At 31.5% G+C, this 21,240-nt stretch overlaps 1 protein-coding gene across 2 annotated transcripts in view; it reads right to left on the minus strand.

Annotated features, from left to right (window-relative positions):
* Window positions 1–1,307: 1,307 nt before the first annotated feature.
* The window catches only part of LOC127707529 (muskelin-like), a 43,605-nt gene continuing 23,672 nt past the window's right edge, over window positions 1,308–21,240 (minus strand). The window contains exons 9-21 of one of the 2 annotated variants that reach the window (XM_052212117.1): window positions 20,422–20,493; window positions 17,825–17,937; window positions 17,204–17,317; window positions 16,264–16,421; window positions 15,493–15,637; window positions 13,732–13,861; window positions 11,852–11,919; window positions 10,970–11,046; window positions 10,163–10,274; window positions 9,466–9,543; window positions 4,649–4,813; window positions 3,697–3,757; window positions 1,308–1,906 (exon numbers count right to left, since the gene is read on the minus strand). In XM_052212117.1, the coding sequence (XP_052068077.1) occupies window positions 1,779–1,906; window positions 3,697–3,757; window positions 4,649–4,813; window positions 9,466–9,543; window positions 10,163–10,274; window positions 10,970–11,046; window positions 11,852–11,919; window positions 13,732–13,861; window positions 15,493–15,637; window positions 16,264–16,421; window positions 17,204–17,317; window positions 17,825–17,937; window positions 20,422–20,493 (1,421 nt within the window). In that variant the 3' untranslated portion in view covers window positions 1,308–1,778. Of the gene's footprint in view, window positions 1,907–3,696; window positions 3,758–4,648; window positions 4,814–9,465; window positions 9,544–10,162; window positions 10,275–10,969; window positions 11,047–11,851; window positions 11,920–13,641; window positions 13,862–15,492; window positions 15,638–16,263; window positions 16,422–17,203; window positions 17,318–17,824; window positions 17,938–20,421; window positions 20,494–21,240 lie in introns of both variants that reach the window. The other variant, XM_052212107.1, reaches the window with a different exon arrangement.

A 21,240-nucleotide genomic window follows, 5' to 3' on the forward strand; every position in this document is an offset into this window, starting at 1 on the left:
ATTAATATGGGTCTTCTTCACCCTATGAGGCATTATTCCACCAATTTTGGTTAAAGTTGGACATATGGTCCAAAAATTCAGTTTAGCAATAACTGTTATGAACTTTATCCTATTGACCTCTTCCTCAACCTATGGGGTATTATCCGACAAGTTTTGTAAAGGCTGGACATTTGGTTCAAAAGATAACACCCAGAAACACAAAATTTTGCCAAAATTTCAGTCTATGAATAGCTGCTGTTACTTTGACCTATTGACATCAAAATCAAAATGGGTCTTCCTGTTCTCACGTGGCATTATCAAGTTTAGAAAAGATATACCTTATAGTTCAAAAGATTTGGTCAATAAACTGAAATGTTGCTGCAAAGATGCCTGGACATCTGGTGGCATTCATTATATTATGAACTGAGTTTGACTGTCATAATTGAGCTACACATTAATATTGAAGAGAGCTTACTGTAACCAATCTTTTCCCAGTGATAAATTCTGTAATGCTGTTCTTCATGTAGAAAGACACTGTACTGATATTGATGATATTCATGTGGAAAGTCATTGTGCTTGTATTCAAGTTATTCATGTGGAAGGACATTGTATTTGTATTGCTCTTCTTCATGTGTATGGATATTGTAGCTGTATTGATTTGTATGTGAGGACTCTGTACTTTTTTGCTGTTCTTAATGTGAAAGACATTGCAAATAGTGCTGTTATTCATATGGAAAATTGTATAGTCTTTAAGACACTATTTGTATTCACATATTCTTAATGTTGTACTTGTATTGATGTTCTTACATGAGCAACACCACAGGTGCCACATATGGAACAGGACCTGTTTACCCTTCTAGAGCAACTGAGATCACCCCAGGCTTTTGGTGGGGTTCATGTTGCTTAGTCTTTAGTTTTCTATGTTGTGTTTTGATGACTGTTGTTTTGTCTTTTGGCCACGGCATTTTCAGTTAGTCTTGGGAGTTATTAGTCTGAAGATCACTTTGGTATCTTTTGCCTCTCTTCATGTGGAATTATATCATAATTGTACTGTTGTTTTTCAAGTGGTAAAATATTTTACTTTTTTCAGCTCAGACAGATTCAAAGTGAAGATTTGAAATAATGACTGGATGCCAAATAAAGATAATAACCCATATGCAGTGGCGGATCCAGAAATTTTTCCAGTCATTTCTCACAAAAGGGGGCCCGGCCCCCTGCCCCCCCTAAATCCGCCTCTGATATGGTTGCTTATGCTAGACAAGCATAGGAAGGAATCATGCACAGTATTAAACTGCTGCTGGTATTTTTTTTACATTTTTATGATGAACTTGTTGTTTAATCATTTATTTAAATAACTTGCTAATGCATTTGATGAAATATAAAAGTCACACATGTTGTCAAATAATTGCAATGTCTTATATTAATCCAATCACACCTGTCATACAAGACAAGGAAAACAGACACTAACATTGATTCTTTTATAATTGTATTCATTCAGAAGTCCAGCACCAATTCCTACTTTATTTTTAGTACCTTTAAAAAAACACAGTATCACAGTATTAGGGTTTCATATTCCATAAAAGAATTCAAACATCCATAGTGAAATGCCATATATAAACTGGTATTCATTCAGATGTCCATTCAGACACCATTAAACTGATTTTTATTCAGATGCCATTAAACTGGTATCCATTCAGACACCATTAAACTGGTACCAATTCAGACACCATTAAAACTGGTATCCATTTTATAAGACACCTCAATTGCGTACATCCAGGATGTTATCAAAATGCCCCATTTCAACAAATAGGTATCAAATCAACAAGATTTTCTTTTGGCTGTGTCATATTATCAGGGAAAAATGCCACAAGTTCATCAAACAGATTAGTCCGACTTTGATAATGGTCACTCATTACTGTAATAGAGTCTGAAAAATAGATATCAAGAAATGACTACACTTTTTTGTTAAAACACCATGATATTTAAAGAATATATTTGTTAATCAAATCTGTTTTGCATAATTGGCTAAAACAATTGTCATGTGATGTTGTTACAAACTTTCATATCATATGAAAACCAGTGACCATTTTGAAGCATGTGCCACTATCAATACTAAATCTGTTAAATCAATACTTCTGATTATTTATCAAAATTTAATTTCATAATCACAATTCACTAAATGCTATATTACAGTTTTTATTTTTACTGTAACTATAAGAATTGAATGCAAACTTTGTACATTTTTCTGTCAAAAAAAAGCAAAGAGACGTGCATATTTAAAGCAAGAAGTGGTTCTACACTTATGTTTAATGTACTTCATCAGTTGCATTCATATCCAATGAAACTTATAAACAAGAGTGCACATGCTAAAATGTCTCATCTGTTTTACTTATCATTGAAGTTATGTTGAAAGTCTGTAATATGAAGATTTTACTACAAGTATCACATAAACTTAACATTGAACAATAAATCATTAAAATGAGGTCAAGGTCATATGAACCCTGCCAAACAGACATGTACACCTCACAATTATTCCATACACTATATATAATTGACCTATTGCTTATAATATCTGCCAAATAGACCAAACCACAAAACTTAAAATTGTCCAAGGAATCATGAAATTGAGGTCAAGGTCAGATGAAATCTGTCAGTCAGACATGTACCCCTTACAATCATTCCATAAACCAAATATAATTGACCTATTGCTTATAGTATTTGAGAAATGGACCAAACCACAAAAACTAAACATTGTTCAATGAACCATGAAATTGAGGTCAAGGTCAGATGAAATCTGTCAGTCAGACATGTACTTCTTACAATCATTCCATAAACCAAATATAATTGACCTATTGCTTAAAGTATCTGAGAAATAGACCAAACCACAAAAACTAAACATTTGTTCAATGAACCATGAAATTGAGGTCAAGGTCAGATGAAACCTGTAAGTCGGACATGTATCCCTTACAATCAATCCATTCACCAAATACAGTTGCTTACATTATAATAATATTGCTTACAGTATCTGAGATATAGATTTGACCACATAACTTTAACCTTGGTCACTGATCCATGGAATAAGGTTGAGGTCAGGTGAACCCTACCTGACAGAGATGTAAATGTTGCAAACTACCCATATACCAAATATAGTTATCCTATTACTCATAATAAGTGGGTATTTCACTTAACAAAATAACTGAAATTTGTTTTCAAGCAGTCACTGAACCATGAAAATGAGGTCAAGAACAATGGACATATGACAGACGGAAACTTTGTAATATAAGGTATTTACATATAAGGTAAGTTGCATCAAAGTTTTTTACCTTCTGAAATATAAAGCTTTAAACAAATAGTTTAGGCTGTCACTGCTGCCAGATTGTAATACCTGTCTCCCATACTGCGACGAAAATCACAGGCATGAAAAATTTTCTCTATTGCCAAAAAGCCAACAGAAATTTTGAATATCAGTGCCATCAAAGACCCCCCAAAGAACATTTTTGGTTGAAATTGGCATACCATTTTAGAGTACAAAACTTTTGTTTTTCCCATGAAAATCATGTGTAAAAGAAAAATATGTGTGGTTCACAACATTGGATGTCTCTAGTGGAAAAATATAGTGTTTTTTTTCTAAAAGTAAACCTAAGAACATCCAGCAAAAGTTGGTCCAAATCAGTTATTACTATTGTATTGAGTTATAACGAAATATTCCCTACTCACCATCAAACATTTCTTCATCTTCATTGTCAGTTTTAAATAATGTTGCTGCAAGCTGATGAAACTGTAATTACAATATATGCATGTCTTAACAAAGAAATCTATTTCAGTATAATATTGAAGTAAAGACACATTTAAATCTAAAAGATTCATGTAGTATCTTGTATGACCTGGCTCATTATGTTTTATGACCTAACCTGCATTGGTAGTCACTTCATGTTAAGTTCAGACATGGTTTCCTATAGAAGAAACTGTTTACCTGTATTTGACATAAAATGTTCTGTGTTAAAATGTGTCACCACATCAAAAGTGGCAAAAAGCATATTTCTTATAAAAATTGAATTACTTGTAATCTGCTAAAAAAAAACCAACCTGACCAACAGAAAAAATGATGCAAAGACAAAGGGTAGTAAATATTAAACATAAAGATGGGGCAATATAAACCCCATATAAAATCAGGGGATTATATGTTCTATGTTATTCAACAAATAAACAATCAAAACAATCTGGTACAAAAAGAATTACCTATCCTCAGTACAAAAATAATATTTATGATATGCCCTATCAGTACACTGATCAACACACCTCAGTGACATCATTACTGTTGAAATAAAATTATATAGTACAATCTACAATAAGTCAGGATGAAAACCAATATATAAGCCAATCATCTGGTCAATAACAGGAAATAATCAAATACCTATTCTATTCCTTGGATTATTATGGTTTTTGGGAGATCATTTTTGTCTGTTATCCATTGGTAACTCTTTCCTTTATTCAGGCCACTTCCAGAAACGCAGAAATCTCAGTAATTTCTATTTTGAAATATCTACTGAAAAGTTCAGTAACAACTGTATCAAAGTTTGATGTGTTATATTTTGCATACAGTTAAATTTGTAAAATAAAAATCCTTGGTTCTATATTTTAGTAAAACATGAGAAATTATATAACAGACCTCTTGTTTTTCATCTTCACTTCTATGATCCACTATTTGTGCTAAATCTTTTTGTAAATATTCCATGGCTGCTTTTGGATATCGTTCCGCCATTTCTTGATATCGATGTTTTCTTAATAAATACTGGCATCGTCGTAATAAGTTCTCTGCAGAAGGTCTTCCCAACTAAAATATAAATCAAAACATGGTCACTTCCTTATTTTACTCATAAATATTGGGGTCTGCATCATTAATACAAGATTTTGATGTCTGATTTTGACCAAGTTCAATCTGTGTAAATTATTAAATTAAACAAATGGCACTTGCGTTGACCTGATAACATAAACATTGTTACACCATATTTCATCACATATATAATTGTAAATTTTATACTGTGGATTCATAGCTATTCGTTGGATAACAATTATCGTCGATTTCACGATTTAATAATGAATTATTATGTATTTGTGCTTGAAATGTAATTACAATTATCACTATATTATTTAATGAAAATGTTATACTTCGTCCATATATATATATATTGTATTCTGTTATATCGTATCGTATTATTGTTACTATTTTTTTTTACTTTCATTTGCTTGATTATGCTATTTATCTCGCTTGCTTTATTATGTGCCACTATAGATAATACATGTGAATGCCTGTCAATCCATGATGAATAAAAAAAAAAAAAAAATTGTGGATTTCATGGGTACATGGAAACCACAAATTTAAATGTTCAAGTTTTCCTCAATCTACGACAATTGGTACCCATGAAAATACATGAATCCACAGTAAATTAGAGACAAGTCAACTAACTGGTTTTAAAAGGTTTCCTTGCCTTATTTTTTTTCTTTTCATTATCTATATTTAATTTCTTTAATATTTCTTTCAATAAACATGGTGTGTCTAAATTACAGAAAATAACAGTATTTAAATGATTTCAAATATCAATAAAATGCTCCGCAGGGCGCAGCTTGATACGACCGCAGAGGTCAAACCCTGAACAGTTGGGGCAAGTATGGACACAACATTCAAGCTTGATACAGCTCTGAATTTGGATTGTGATTAAATATTTGACACAGCATAGGTTTCTGAGACAGAATGAATGTGATCTAAGAACTTAAAAATTTTAAATTTGACATTCACCTATTATGGTCCAATATCCAAAATCTAAATACATGGTTAGATTCAGCATATCAAAGAACCCCAAGAATTCAATTTTTGATGAAATCAAACAAAGTTTAATTTTGGACCCTTTTGACCTCAATGTGGACAAAGTTGATAACGGGGCCCAAAAATCAAAAATCTAAATACATGGCTAGATTCAGCATATCAAAGAACCCCATATATTCACTTTTTGTTGAAATCAAACAAAGTTTAATTTTGGACCCTGATTTGGACCAACTTGAAAACTGGGCCCATAATCAAAAATCTAAATACATGTTTAGATTCAGCATATCAAAGAACCCTAAAAATTCAATTTTTGTTAAAATCAAACTAAGTTTAATTTTGGACCCTTTTGACCTTAATGTAGACCAATTTGAAAACGGAACCAAAAATTAAGAATCTAAATACACGGTTAGATTCGGCATATCAAAGAACCCCAATAATTCAATTTTTGATGAAATCAAACAAAGTTAAATTTTGGACCCTTTGGACCTCAATGTGGACCAATTTAAAAATGGGGCCCAAAATCCAAAAACTTAATACACGGTTAGATTCAGCATATTAAAGAACCCCAAGAATTCAAGAATAAAACCCCATTGAAATTGATCAAGAAATAAGCAATTAATACGAAGTATCTTCTTTTGCACAATACTGTGCAATTGAATATTTCTTGCTATTGCACAATACTGTACAATTGACAATTTCTTGCTATTGCGCAATATTGTGCTATTGGATATTTCTTGCTATTGCGCAATACTGTGCAATTGAAGATTTCTTCCTATTGCGCAATACTGTGCAATTGAAGATTTCTTGCTATTGTGCAATACTGCGCAATTGAAAATTTCTTGCTATTGCACAATACTTATTATATAATAATTTACACATCCTGTTTGGTGTGTATCTCCTACCATATCATTATTATTTGCTTTTAAATATTAATCAGAAATAACCAACTTAAAATGGAAAATTTTAAAAGAAAAAAAAAAAGGAAAAAAAAAAAAAAAAAAAAAAAAAAAAAAAAATCCCCCCTCCCAAATTTTTTGAACCCCCTTATGATTCATCACCCCCAAACTCAATACCAGCCTTCCCTTTGTGGTATGGTACCTTGCAGTACAATTTCAGAGAGATCCATACACTTGAACACAAGTTATTGTCTGGAAACTAGAAAAATGCTTATTTTTGGCCCCTTTTTGGCCCCCAATTCCTAAACGTTTCAGGCAATTACCCCCAAACTCAATTCCAGCTTTCCTTTTGTGATATGGAACCTTGTAGTACAATTTCAGAAATATCCAAACACTTACACACAAGTTATTGTCATGAAACTAGAAAAATGCTTGTTTTTTGCCCCTTTTTTGGCCCCTAATTCCTAAAATTTTGAGGCAATTACCCCCAAAATCAATTACAGCCTTCCCTTTGTGATATGAAACCTTGTGGTACAATGTCAGAGAGATCCATACACTTACACACAAGTTATTGTCTGGAAGTTACAAAAATGCTTATTTTTGGCCCCATTTTGGCCCCTAATTCCTTAACTGTTGGTACCATAACCCCCAAAATCAATCCCAACCTTCCTTTCGTGGTATTGAACCTTATGGTAAAACTTCATGGAGATCCATTCACTTAAACTAAAGTTAGAGTGCGAAAACCAATGTGTCTTCGGACGACCCCCGACGACGACGACGACGAAGACGACGTCATACCAATATACGACCAAAAAAATTTTTTAATTTTTGCGGTCGTATAAAAATAACATAATTGTTTGTACAGCTTGAAAATCATTCAAACACTTACTGACAAACTGTTTGATTAAAACTAACCCATTTAAGCATTTCAAGATATACTATATATAATACATTTTTTTGCACCTTGTGATGTATTTATTCCACAGAGTAGAAACAAACAACTGTCAATGAAAATTTCACATCAAAATTGACATTAAATTTTGTGTAACTTCATTCCAAACCTATAATGGTTTACTTTTATAAAATTTGACTTGGATGGAGAGTTGTCTCATTGGCACTCATACCACATCTTCTTATATCTACAGACAATTCTGGAGTTTCATTTGTCTGATAAATCCATGTGTTTCATTGACAAGTTTAAAAGATCAGACTTAACAGACTAACAAAATCACAGATCAGCATTGCAATACAAAAGTATGGAGGCCTCGGTGGAGGAGTGGTCTACGTAGTTGAACTACTGTATCACTAGCCAGTCAACACCCAGGTTGTGAGTTAGAATCCTGCACATAGCAGGTGCACTTGACTCCAATCTTAATTGACTAGGATTGTCAGTTTTCCTACCGAAGGTCTGTGGTTCTCTCATGGGCACTCTGGCTTCCTCCACCAATAAAAACAGACCGCCACGAAATAGCACAATTGTGTTGAAAGTGGCATTAAACACCAATATATGGTTCATAATTCAAACAACTAAAGCCTGCATAGCTTTTTCAGCATCTATGTCAATAAAAGCCATTTTATAAATAGCTATACCACTCAGTGCTTTATTTAGCCTAAAAAGATCATCCAGCCTTGGGAAATGGCCAGTTCAGTCTATTCATATAAGAATATAAACTGTTAACGCAGAGATATGTCTCGCCTATTTGTAATTTTGATAATGCAAATGTTGAAATTAAAATAGCAATACTTTAACATGTAAGTTATGCAAATATTCAAAGTCAATGAATCATGACTGAAGGTACAGGGCTAAACAATCTGCATGGAAATGAGATGTGCCAATGCAAATACAACTGCAAACCAAATACCATGGACTTTTCATAAGTCGTTCCCTTTAAACAAACCTAAACACAAACATTAACTTGTAAACTATGTAAAAGTTTCAAAGTCAATGAACCATAATTAGGGGGAGGGGTTATATAATCTCCATGGAAATGAAACTTCGAATATCATTGACTTATCATTAGTGGTTCATCTTAAACTGACCTAATCACAAACTAATACATGTAAACTAAGCAAAAGTTTCAAAGTCAATAGACCATGACTGAGGGGTAAGACCAAATAATCTCCATGGAAATGAGATATGCCAATGCTTATACAATTGCATACCAAATATCATTGACCTACCACTAGTGGTTCCCCATAAACTGATCTAATCACAAATTAATACATGTAAACTAAGCAAAGTTTCAAAGTCAATAGACCTTGACTGAGGGGGTGGGGCCAAATAATCTCCATGGTAATGAGATGTGCCAATGCTAATACAACTGCATACCAAATATCATTGATCTACCACTAGTGGTTCACCATGAACTACACCTAATCACAAACTAATACGTTGTTGACGCCGCCGCCGCCAGAAACAGCATACCTGTGTCTCGCTTTTTGACTCCGTCAAGGCGAGACAAAAACTGTTGGCTGTATGCCATTTAACTTGTCCAAATTTTCAGCAATTTTATTACAATTGCTCACCAAGGTTATTTAGCCAGTTTTTTTTTGTATATTCTGACCATTGTTTAGCCTTTCACACGATACCAAATGATAAAACCTCAGAGCAAGGAATTTTGAATTCATCACTGAATTTCAACGAACTTTGAGTGTGAAGAAGCAAATCATGCATGAATTCTCAGAAAATGAACAAACCATCAGGAAAAATGTAAAGCAACAGTGAATTTCCAAACATGTACATAATAATAGCAAGTTTATACTTACTCTCAATGACCAAAAATCATCTAGTCTCATTTTAGGTAAACTCTCCTTCCCAGGATTTCCACCAAATAAATAATGCACCTAAAATATACAAGATGTAACTGATGGAACAGATATATGCCTTGCATTCTCATGCAAAATAGCAACAGATTTGAATACACTGAAATTTGAGTGGATGTAAATGAATATATAAATATCTCCTAAAATACTACAAAAATATACTTATGATTTGAGATTTCAAGCGATCATACACACAAATATACATATATAATATCAATATAACATACCTTTAAGCTATGAGTTTAATTATTTCATTCACTATTTGAACCCCAGATGTATGAATGCCAGTGCAATGAAAAATTAAATATTAAAAACTTTGTTTTGGATACAAAACTGTTAACTTATGGAAACTTTGAACTTTCAAATGAACGAAATATTGGCATTTTCAAATATGTTCAGTATTTTCTTAAAAGGTCAAACAGATATCTTGTACCCTCATAAAGTATAGTATTGGTACTGACACAGACCATCATTATCATCAATTTCATCAACTTTAGTGTATGTCAATGCAAACAATGATATTAAAGACAATAAATTTGAACAGATAGCAATAGTTCACAAGGACAAGGGCCATGAGTATTCCATTGTAAGGGTCTGAATATAAATCAGTCAGTATAAACTTGGTATTTCATTATCATACCTTTTTAATATGATCAAATACTAGTTGATGTGCAAACCTTGGAACAGGTTCTAAATGCTGCATTTTCGTCCAGTATTGTTGACCAGTATTTTCATTTTTATAAATGCATGACCTAAAAGAAATATAACATGTAGGAAGATGACATAAAGATCTTTGATATTTGAATAAACACAATTAAACAAATACTATTTCCAATCTGTCATTATATCATTCATTTATACCAGGCATTAGCAGTCACTTTAGATGTAGGCATTATAATGGTTGATCTTTAGTTGCTGCAAAGATTGGCATGTGACATTAACTTCTGAATGTGAATTTCAAATGTTAGAAAGAACTTTCTTTTCTGAGGTCGGAATTATAAAAATGATAACATCTGTTAGAAATGATTTAAGCACAAGCAATTTCACTGAATGCCAAATAGTTTAACTGTAGGTTCTCCCCCCTGCCACCATGGTAACTTTGCTTCCAAGAATTCAAAATTGCTGTGTTTATGTCGGGATTCTAACACATACATTCTGCCAATGGATTCTGCAGAAAAATCTGTTTTGAATCTGAGGTGATGTAAGAAGAATATATGACAACAACAATTTGCTGTCATTATTGTACCCAAACTGTTTTCAATGGTGATACCCAGAAATGGATGCTTCAGGAAAAAAGGCTATTCCTACCCTCTTATATCTGTCATAGCCATACAGGTAAGGGTTTAATCTACCAATCTATCATTTGACGATTTAACCATTTACTTTTATTAATATCATACAATTATAAAGATTTTTTTTCATTTTTATTTACTTCAGATAATCTTACCATTTATTTTTATTAATATCATACACCCATAAAGAATTTTTTACATTGTCCCTTCTGTCTTTATCTTTACTTAAACCCTGAAAACAGATTATGTATAATGTTAAGATATGACAAGAGTTCATTTTTCTAAAGAAGGCTCTAAATACATTGAAATCTGTCAAAACTGAACACTGTCAGGACTGTAGAATTTGTTTGAGTTAGACACGTATTCAGTTTTGTCAGGTTTGTCATTTGAGGGAGGAATCATAAAAATTTAACCTCTGTTAGAAAATATTTATGCACAAGCAATTTCACTGAATGCCTTATAGTTTAATGTTAAGGTTATCTCCCCTGTCACCATGGTAACTTCGCTACGAAGGATTCAAAGACATTGTATTTATGACAGGATTCTAACATCTGCAAATTTAACTAGGAAACAAAAGAAGACAAAGCTAAGAGTTGCATTGTGATTTACATGTATGGAAATGGATATTCCCATTTAAAAAAAAGGGATTAAAAAAACTAGAATAGTTTCATAATATTTGAGAATAAAAACTTGTATTTATTTACAACTTAGGCTCTAATTTGTGTTCATTTCAAGAAGATTTGGTAAAATGGTAATCAAATGTTGCCTTTCTTGAACATCGAATGTTGTCATTCTGACATGAAGTTAGCTTCATTTGACAATAGAGTCCTAAGTCATCTGCTGCTGCATTCTTCACAAGCTTGTTTTGGTGAATATCTCAATTCAACTTTTATCACAATCTTTTCCACTTTGGAATTTACATTGGAATGTTTACAGTAAGTTTTCTGTAGAAAAAAATGTCTACTAGTCTTGGGTATAAAACCAATTATCATTCTATGATAATGCTTAGTATTTTTAAATGCAAGCATGTTACTTACAGACAAGACATGTATTTCATCTTTATCAGGGTCTATAGTGGCTCTCTGAGTAAATCCTGCTGCTGGTACTATAAATATAGCAAAACTTTAATAGTAATTTAGAAAGTTTTAATAGTACTAGTAAGATAATATAGTTCAAGATATGTGTATTTGACTGTCATTTCCTATAAATTTTGAGTATAGATATGAGACAATTTTCCAGAAATCTGACAAACTGTGGTTTTGAATAACTTAAATATAATGTCTAATGGGCTAATATACATTTCACTTAACAGTGATATCTGATGAGATATGGAATCTCCTCATTTTCAAGAACACTACACTTGATCAGCCTTACCAATTTCAATTTAGCCATATATGTTTTCAACTGATATAGCAACTCTAAAGATGATTTTTCTCTTCATTTCCCAAAGCAACTCAGTAAATTATTGTCAGATAACAATTTTCCACAAATTTAAATGTTCAACAAAATACAATGAATCCACAATATATAGCTTCAGTAGTGGAAAAATAACATGGCATGTTTAAGGATTATGACAACAAAGCCAGATTTATGCTGTACTTTTATTTCAATCTGATTGGAAATTAAGTAACAATGTCCATACTATATTCCTTAAACATCTTTTCGTAATTTGGTATTTGCTCTAGTAGTTTTTGAAAATGAAGCTCCAAATGTTAATTTAGAATGACAGATACAGGACTGCAGGGTACATGCTTAGTGAACACAAAAGATTAAAATGGTGAATGAACTTGAAAATGGACCAACCTTTATTTAAGTGTGATGCAAAACTGTGAAAAAAATGTGAAAGAGCTAGAAAATTAATTAGTTTCAATACTTATCAAAATAATATTAAGTTATACATTTTAAAATAAATGACAATAATGCATTATCTTTAAACTATCAAATAAAAAACTTTTTTAGCTATCTAAAAACATAATTGCTCCGACAGACAAATTAAAATAATCAGTATATAACAGCCATCCTTTTTGTATGATGACTGATTAAACACTACTTTAGGAGTTAGCCAATTGATCCAACCTTCTGTTTGAACTAATATCCTTGTTATTTCGCTATAACATGGTCTTAAATACTACAGATGACTTAAATTGTACAAAAACCACTAGTTATACAAGTTAAATATTGTTTCCTTACCTCTTATAAATGTATAATCACAGGGGCCATGTTAAGGCAATGCACATATATTTACTCAAAAGATGATAAAACAAATATGTTATGATGAAAGGTATGATGCAGAAGAATTACAGCAAGGAAAATTACAACCCAACCACCAAATGTTAGTGGATAGTCATCCTGTATCCCTGTACACTATCATTGCAGTTATCTGGAAACCAATGCTCTGTTCATTGCAACAGTAGAATTACATGACTAGAATCTAATAGACAAATTTACACTTGTATGCAAATCTAAATTACTTAAAGTCAAACAAGTTCCCATAAAGTTTTGCGTCACAATTTTAAACATTTGACGTCATAATCAAAAAGTGATTGTTGCATGACACCAGAAGGTTATTCGGACAGATCTAAGGTCATTCGGAGCAAATTCAGCTAAATACCCAATAGTGTAAATATGTCTTTTCATTGTAACATATACTGCTGCAGAGTATGGTTAATTCTAACTGGATCCCTACTTTTTGTTCTACTGTTGAAGTGAATTATCCAGAAGGTAACCAGTCAATAGCATATCAGGTGTGCAGAGATACATGTACTTTGTGATAGTGTAAAGTTGAAAACACTAAAACATTCAAACACTGTGATGACCCAATTCTCACCAGAAGTCTTGACGAAGTCTTTCAAGACATGACGGTAATATGGATGATGAACTGGCTGATCAAATAATATGTGTTGTGATGATACCGTACCCCCTTGAGAGTCCTTCTTGGTTCCATCCACGATCATATCTATCTGACCGGTGTCTATGTTGTATGTTAGAAAATCATTCAGAAACTCTTTTGATCTTTGACCAGCAAAGATATATAAACATCTTTTTCTCTGTAAATGAAATATGATCTATCATTAAAACCTAGCAAACAAATTTCACATGCAGTGAACCCAATTAAAAAGATAAAGTGTAGATAATGTATGGCAATTTTAACATTGTCTGCATGAAATGTTACCTTTTGACTAAAAATAAGCTTTTCACAAAAAATTATATAAAGGTACATCAAAATCATTATCAAATAAATATACTACATGTAGAACAAGTGTTATACATTTATAAAAATCTTAGTCAATACTAAGACATTTAGGTAATCATATTATAAACTATATAGAAAAATAGTAAAGCAATTTATATGTATAATAACATGCAGTACAAAAACAGTACTATCTTTAAATTGCAAGAAATTATACAGTTCAAGATGGCTATCTTACAATTTATAGTCATATAATTCTGGAAAACAAACCAAAAACTTTAGTAAACTGTTGACACAGAGATATTTCTCGCCTGTCGGTATAAAATTCTGATAACCTGATGGACAGCAACATGGTTTATTAATTCAGTCGCTGGACCATTACCTAGTGGGCAAGGCCTCCAAATAGTCGTCAATCTGATATCAACTGATAGTAATGCAACTTCATACAAATTATCATTGATCTATCACAAGTGGAACCTATCAAACTAACTTAAGCAGAAAACTTGACCCTAAAAATTGCTAATTAATTCAAAGTCACTGGACCATGACCTAAGGAGCAGGGCCTGGAAATAATCGTCAAACTGATATGAACTGATAGTAATGCAACTTCATACAAAATATCATTGATCTATCACAAGTACATCCTATCAAACTAACTTAAGCAGAAAACTTTAATTCAAAGTCAATGGACCATGACCTAGGGGCCAGGGCCTCAAAATGATCGTCAAACTGATATGTACAGATACTAATGCGACTTCATACAAAATAGCATTGATCTATCACAAGTACAACCTATCAAACCAACTTAAGCAGAAAAATTAACATTGAAAATTACTAATTAATTCAAAGTCACTGGACCAAGACCTAGGGGGCAGGGCCTCAAAATGATCGTCAAACTGATATGTACCAATGGTAATGCAACTTTATATTCAATATCAATGATCTATCACAAGTAGTTCCTATCAAACTAACTTAAGCAGAAAACTTAACATTGAAAATTGCTAATTAATTCAAAGTCGCTGGACCATGACCTAGGGGGCAGGGCCTTGAAATAGTCTTCAAACTGATATTTACTGAAAGTATTGCAACTTTATGTTAAATATCAATGATCTATCACAAGTAGTTCCTATCAAACTAATTTTCGCAGGAAATTTAACAATTGTTGATGCCTTCGCCGGAAAAGCAATCCCGGCGAGACAAAAAATCAAAAGACAGCATCTCCCTTCTACAAATTCAAATATTCCATGCACTTTCATGAAATTTGCATAATGCACTTTCTAGTTATTTTACATGTAAACTGATGGACAGACTGATAACAATATTAGATAATATGCCCCATCTTTAATTGACATATTAAAAATTGAGCTAATCCAATGACCACCTATATTTGAATCATTAACACTTTTCATTATTCATTTTTGACCTTACGAATTGAAGAGTAACTCTGGCATACATATATATATATATAAGTTCTGTGAAATAACTTACTGGATGGAACAACATAGAATGTCCTATTCTAGATCTAAGTTGTTCACAATCTTCCATCACCAATTTCCATGTATTTGTAGGTATATGGTAGGCAAACAGACCACTAAATATTGGCTCACTTCCCCGTTCTCCACCCTCAGTTGGACTGAAAAAAAAAACATGCATCCAATATTTATAATTTACACTTTCATTTTTTGAATATCTGAATTTAAGGAATGTATTATTAAGCACAATTGTTTATTTCAAATTTTAAAAATTTCTGCTTTGTAAATTTCTATTAATTTTCAAACTTTGAAATTTTATTTTCATATCTGTCACATGTATCATTTTTAAAAACACATGAAATATTGAAATACTGTAAATTCAGAAACTATTGTGTGCATTTTTTATTGCGATTTTTTGAAGAATGAACAAAAATGAGTTAAAATTATTGCAATTTTAGGAAAAGCTACATGTACATACTGATATGAGTATTTGATATCGGAATGTGAGTTCTTATAATTTTATTACGCTACTCGAGTAGACGCATTATTTTCATTAATAAAAACCTTGCAATAATTTCTGAATTTACAGTAAAAAAAGGGAAGTTAACTAGTTACAAAACTACTTTATCCTTAACCTAAATGCACCTGTCAGAAGTCAAAAACTTTGTCCATGGTTATTGTTTCTTAATGTTTTTGGTCAATGATGATAGATCTTCATTAGTGTATATTGAATTCATTCATAATTTGTGTAGGCTTAGGTAACAATTTTACATGTCATATTTTATACCTTAGTAAAACTCGTCCACCAAACACAAACAATGTTCTTCTTTCAACATCTATTGCCATCTGGTGGTCAAAGACAAGCCTTGGTCCACCCATTGCATGTGTATCTTCTGTTATCAATGTCCATTTTCCAGAACCAATATCATACATATAAAAGTCACTCTGAAAACAAAATTTAGATATATGGAGGTAAATCTGAAAATTCTTCACTAAATAAAGATATATACGTTGACTCTCGTTATCTCAAAGATAGCCAGACCTGAGAAATATTTCAACAAACCTGTAGTTCGACTCAAAGTAATACCAGAAGTTTGACAGACCAAGTGACACAACTCTTGCTTAGCTTGGTAAGGCTAAAATGAATCCAGATGAATATAGGTAGGGGAATGAAAGTCTGGCCTAAGATCTGTGTATCTGTACACATATGTAATGGTCTACCATTATTATAAATAAATTGTATGTTTTTTTATTTCTTTGCACAGTCACAATTTTTCCTGTGGTTTAAAATCAATGTATTTGTATTTGTATTTGTTTGTACTATGCAGTAAAATGGACAGTGAAATGTTTGTTTAGGGTTAATTTCAAGGTAAACCACCTCCTGCAAACATAGCAAAAATTAAACCCAAGCAAAATGTTTCCAATATACAGTAGCTTACATGAAAAGACTGTTATATTGATCACTAGAAGTTTTACAGACAATTTAACATTGGTTGCAATGAAATACCATGATTTCTCAATAAAATAAAATTCGATAATTTCACATGTGAAATAAATCCTGTACCGGTTATTTTAAAGCTATGACCACATACAGCAATGGGTATTATCAAGACATTGTAAATTAGCGAACACAAAATCAAGAATTAATGTGTTGTTCCATCAATCGTTGAATAATTTTCTATATCAAAATTCTTGGATTAGTTTTTTACAATTACCATAGAACTTACCTTTAGATTTTCTGTTGTTCTCATAGCTGAGTCTAAATATCTACCAAGGGTAAATATTTGTTTTCTTTCATAATCAATACAAATTTTATGACACGATCTAGCACCAGGACCACCCTGAAAAATAATTATAACATCAAATTACTCATGGCAATCTTTCAACAGAATTAAATATAAAGTCAATAATTCTTTTTCATATTCTCACCAAACGTTATGTTACTACAAATGTTAGATTACTGTTAATTATTCTAAAGAGCATAATTCAAGTGTAAGATCATCATATTATTTTTGAAGTGAATCAGAATCAATGACTGGCACTGTTACCAAGCAACAGATTGTACAAATTCCCATTTTTTTATTATACAAGGAAAAGCCTTTCTGTGTGACTAGAAATTAAAGCAATTTGAAATGAATTACAAGAAGAAAGTCTTTATGAAATCCTTTCTAACAAAAAAAGAAGAAAAACATGATCATTATATCAATTTTTCTTGCTACATAACAACTTGACAATAGCTCACTTGACTCTTACAGCATGTTTAAGAGAAATCTTGAATTATTTAAAGTTTTCAATATTTTGAAAGCAGAAATAGGACTTTTTTTTTAATTCAGTAATTAGTTACCTACCTCTAATTGTGTATTTCTAGATAAACACGTCCATTCACGAGATGGTACATGATACATCCACAAGTCTGCTAAATCATGGTTACCATCCCAACCACCAAATAAATATAAAGTTTCTGTAATGACATCAGACAAAAGTAAATAATATATATAACGAAGATCATAGATTAACAAGAGGCTGTCAGAGAGACAGCAAACCAGATTTTCCTGAAGAGGTCGAACCCTGAACAGTTGAGCAAGTATGGACACAACATTTAATCTTAAAACAGCTCTGAATTTGGATTGTGATTGAATATTTGATACAGCATGGGTTTGTGACACAATATAAATGTGGTCAAAGAACTGAAAAATTTGAAAATGAACATTGGTCCAATATCCAAAATCTAAGTACATTGCTAGAATCAGCATATCAAAGAACCCCAAGAATTCAATTTTTGATGAAATACTTCTTAGTTAAACCATTTCTGTTCAAATGGAAATAACTCAAACTTTATTTCCATGAACCAATAATGTAAATCTAAAATTAAATATGATTCAACCATAGACTCTAAAATTAGATATGATGTTATATTTATTTTTAAATTATAATCAAATATAATTTATATTTTTCTAAAAAATCTGTCACTCCAATTATAATTGGGTGATTGCATTGACAATTACCAGATGTGTGTTATCTTATCACTTAGTGTAATCAAACTTTATATATATAGTTGATAGTTCCCAATATTTTTTCTTTCATTTGTAACATACTAATATAGATCTGTAACTTATCTTATCTTAATTTTAACTTTTTAACTTATAAATAATAGATTATTATCTAATGAATTTTCAAATCTGGAACCCCAAACAGGATCAAGTAAAAATTAAAATTAACAGACACAACAAAACAATTATATACATATATCACTCAGAAAATTAGTGTTTACAGAATAACAAACACACCATAAAATTCTTCAAAAAATTTACCAAAGAAAAGAAAAATTAATAATGAAAATCATACTTGCAAATCTGAAGGATTATTTCCCTTAATAGGAAATAGAAAATTTTCAAATAAATCTGTCACTCCAATTATAATTGTGAGATAAGACGTTTACCATATGCTTATGATTACAAGAGAAAAATATTCAAAAATACCACATTTGGATATTAAAAATGGCAATAGCTCAAAAAGGAGAAATACTACAATCGTGAAAATTGAACTTGACCTTCATTTAGTCACGAAAAACAACATATCTAAATTTGAAAAAAAATCATCACAGCGTTTTCATGTTATTGAAGAGACACTGTTTGGCAGCCGCCCGTATGCCTGCTGTACATCCCCAAATCAAGCAGCAGAGTGGTTTCTTAAATGGAAATTTTTAAAAAGTTACAAAGATGCCAAATTATTACAATAATTCATATATGAGCCTGTTGAGAATATGGTAATCGAGTGTAAATGAAAATTGATAGAAATTTTTATAGTTTGCAAAGATATGGTATACATTCAGATATTTCAAAAAATGTCAATAAACTGTTATCACAGAGATATGTCTCGCTTTTTTGTAATTTTGATTATGCAAATGTTGAAATTAAAATGGCAATACTTAACAAGTTAGGCTAATATTCAAAGTCAATGAATCATGACTGAGGTACATGGCTAAACCATCTCCATGTAAATGAGATGCGCCAATGCTAATACAACTGCATACCAAATATCATTGACTTATTATTTTGTTCCCTTTAAACAAACCTAAACACAAACATTAACTTGTAAACTATGTAAAAGTTTCAAAGTCAATGAACCATGAAGAGGGGGTGGAGCTATATAATCTCCATGGAAACGATACTTACAAATTTGCATACCAAATATCATTGACTTAACATTAGCAGTTCATCATAAACTGATCTTATCGCTAACTAATACATGTAAACTAAGCAAAAGTTTCAAAGTCAATAGGCCATGACTGAGGGGATGGGGCCAAATATTCTCCAATGAAATGAGATGTGCTAATGCTTATACAACTGAATACCAATTAACATTGGCCTACCACTAATGGTTCCCCTTGAACTGACCTCATCACAAACTAATACATGTTAATTAAGCAAAATTTTCAAAGTCAATAGACCATGACTGAGGGGGCAGGGCCAAATAATCTCCATGGAAATGAGATGTACCAATGCTAAAACAACTGTATACCAAATATGATTGACCTACAACTTGTGGTTCACCACAAACTAGACATAATCACAAACTAATACATAGTTGATGCCGCTGTCGCCGACGACAGAAACAGCATACCTATGTCTCGCTTTTTGACTCCGTCAAGCGAGACAAAAATATAAAAATAAGGAGATTTAGTATGGTTGCCAATGAGACAACTATCCATCAGAGTGGAATGTATGTTTTCAAGCAACAAACTGTGCAAATTCTTATATTTTTTTTTATCATACAGGGAAAAGCACTACAATATGACTAGAAATTAAATAATTTTGATATTAATTACAAGAAGATAGCTTTTTAAAAATACTCTTTGTCGAGTCAAAATAAAAACAATATAAAGCAGTTAACTCAACCTTAGTCTGACCTAAAATCTTTACAGAGGAAACAAATATGTCCTTACCACTTAATACATCAACACACATCTGATGTCCACCTCTCATACCAGGTCTACTATCTATCAAACTGTCATTTGCTAAAAACAAATATCAGTATTATTCATTGAAACAGTATAAATTGGTATAATAGATTTTCACATATATCATTATTCATTTTTTTTTCTCAAAGAATCACTTAGCAGATTACAAAATATAATTGCATCAAGTTTAGAACTATTATTCATTATCATTGGTAAAATACTAATTTTCATGCAAGTTGAGGATACCATAAGGGTCCTTTTAAATGCTTTTTGGAAGATTGTTTCATTATATTTGAAAGATTGTTTCATTATAATTGATATGATGCAGATATATATCTTAAACCTTATATTCATTGCTATATAGTAGTAAGCACTGTTCATATAGTTTGTAATTTTTCCAATTTATTATGCTCTTGCTTTCATCAATGTCTGCAAGTTTCTGTTTATGGTTTGAGAAAATACAAACCAACTTGTTTAACATTATTCATGAGGGAAGAATAATTTTATTCTCTTCATGAAACAGTAAATTTTAGTAATAAAGACTTAACAAGGTGATGAAACATTACAAATGACAGAATACATATAGAGAATTAAATCATTTTACCAACTTTTTTCTTTTATCAATTGTGTATTCTTGCATTGATTTCATAAATGTTTTAAACTAGATTCTAACCAATCAAAAACAGAAAGCCTGAATACTGAAGAATGTGATAAAATTCGAGTTTTTAAATTTCTGACCCAAATTTGGGAAACTCATGTATTTCATTGTTGATTCCAAATATATCGCAACAGCAATAGCTATTA

This window comes from Mytilus californianus, unplaced genomic scaffold, assembly GCF_021869535.1.
Source record: "Mytilus californianus isolate M0D057914Y unplaced genomic scaffold, xbMytCali1.0.p SCAF_1, whole genome shotgun sequence".
NCBI classification, from domain to species: domain Eukaryota; kingdom Metazoa; phylum Mollusca; class Bivalvia; order Mytilida; family Mytilidae; genus Mytilus; species Mytilus californianus.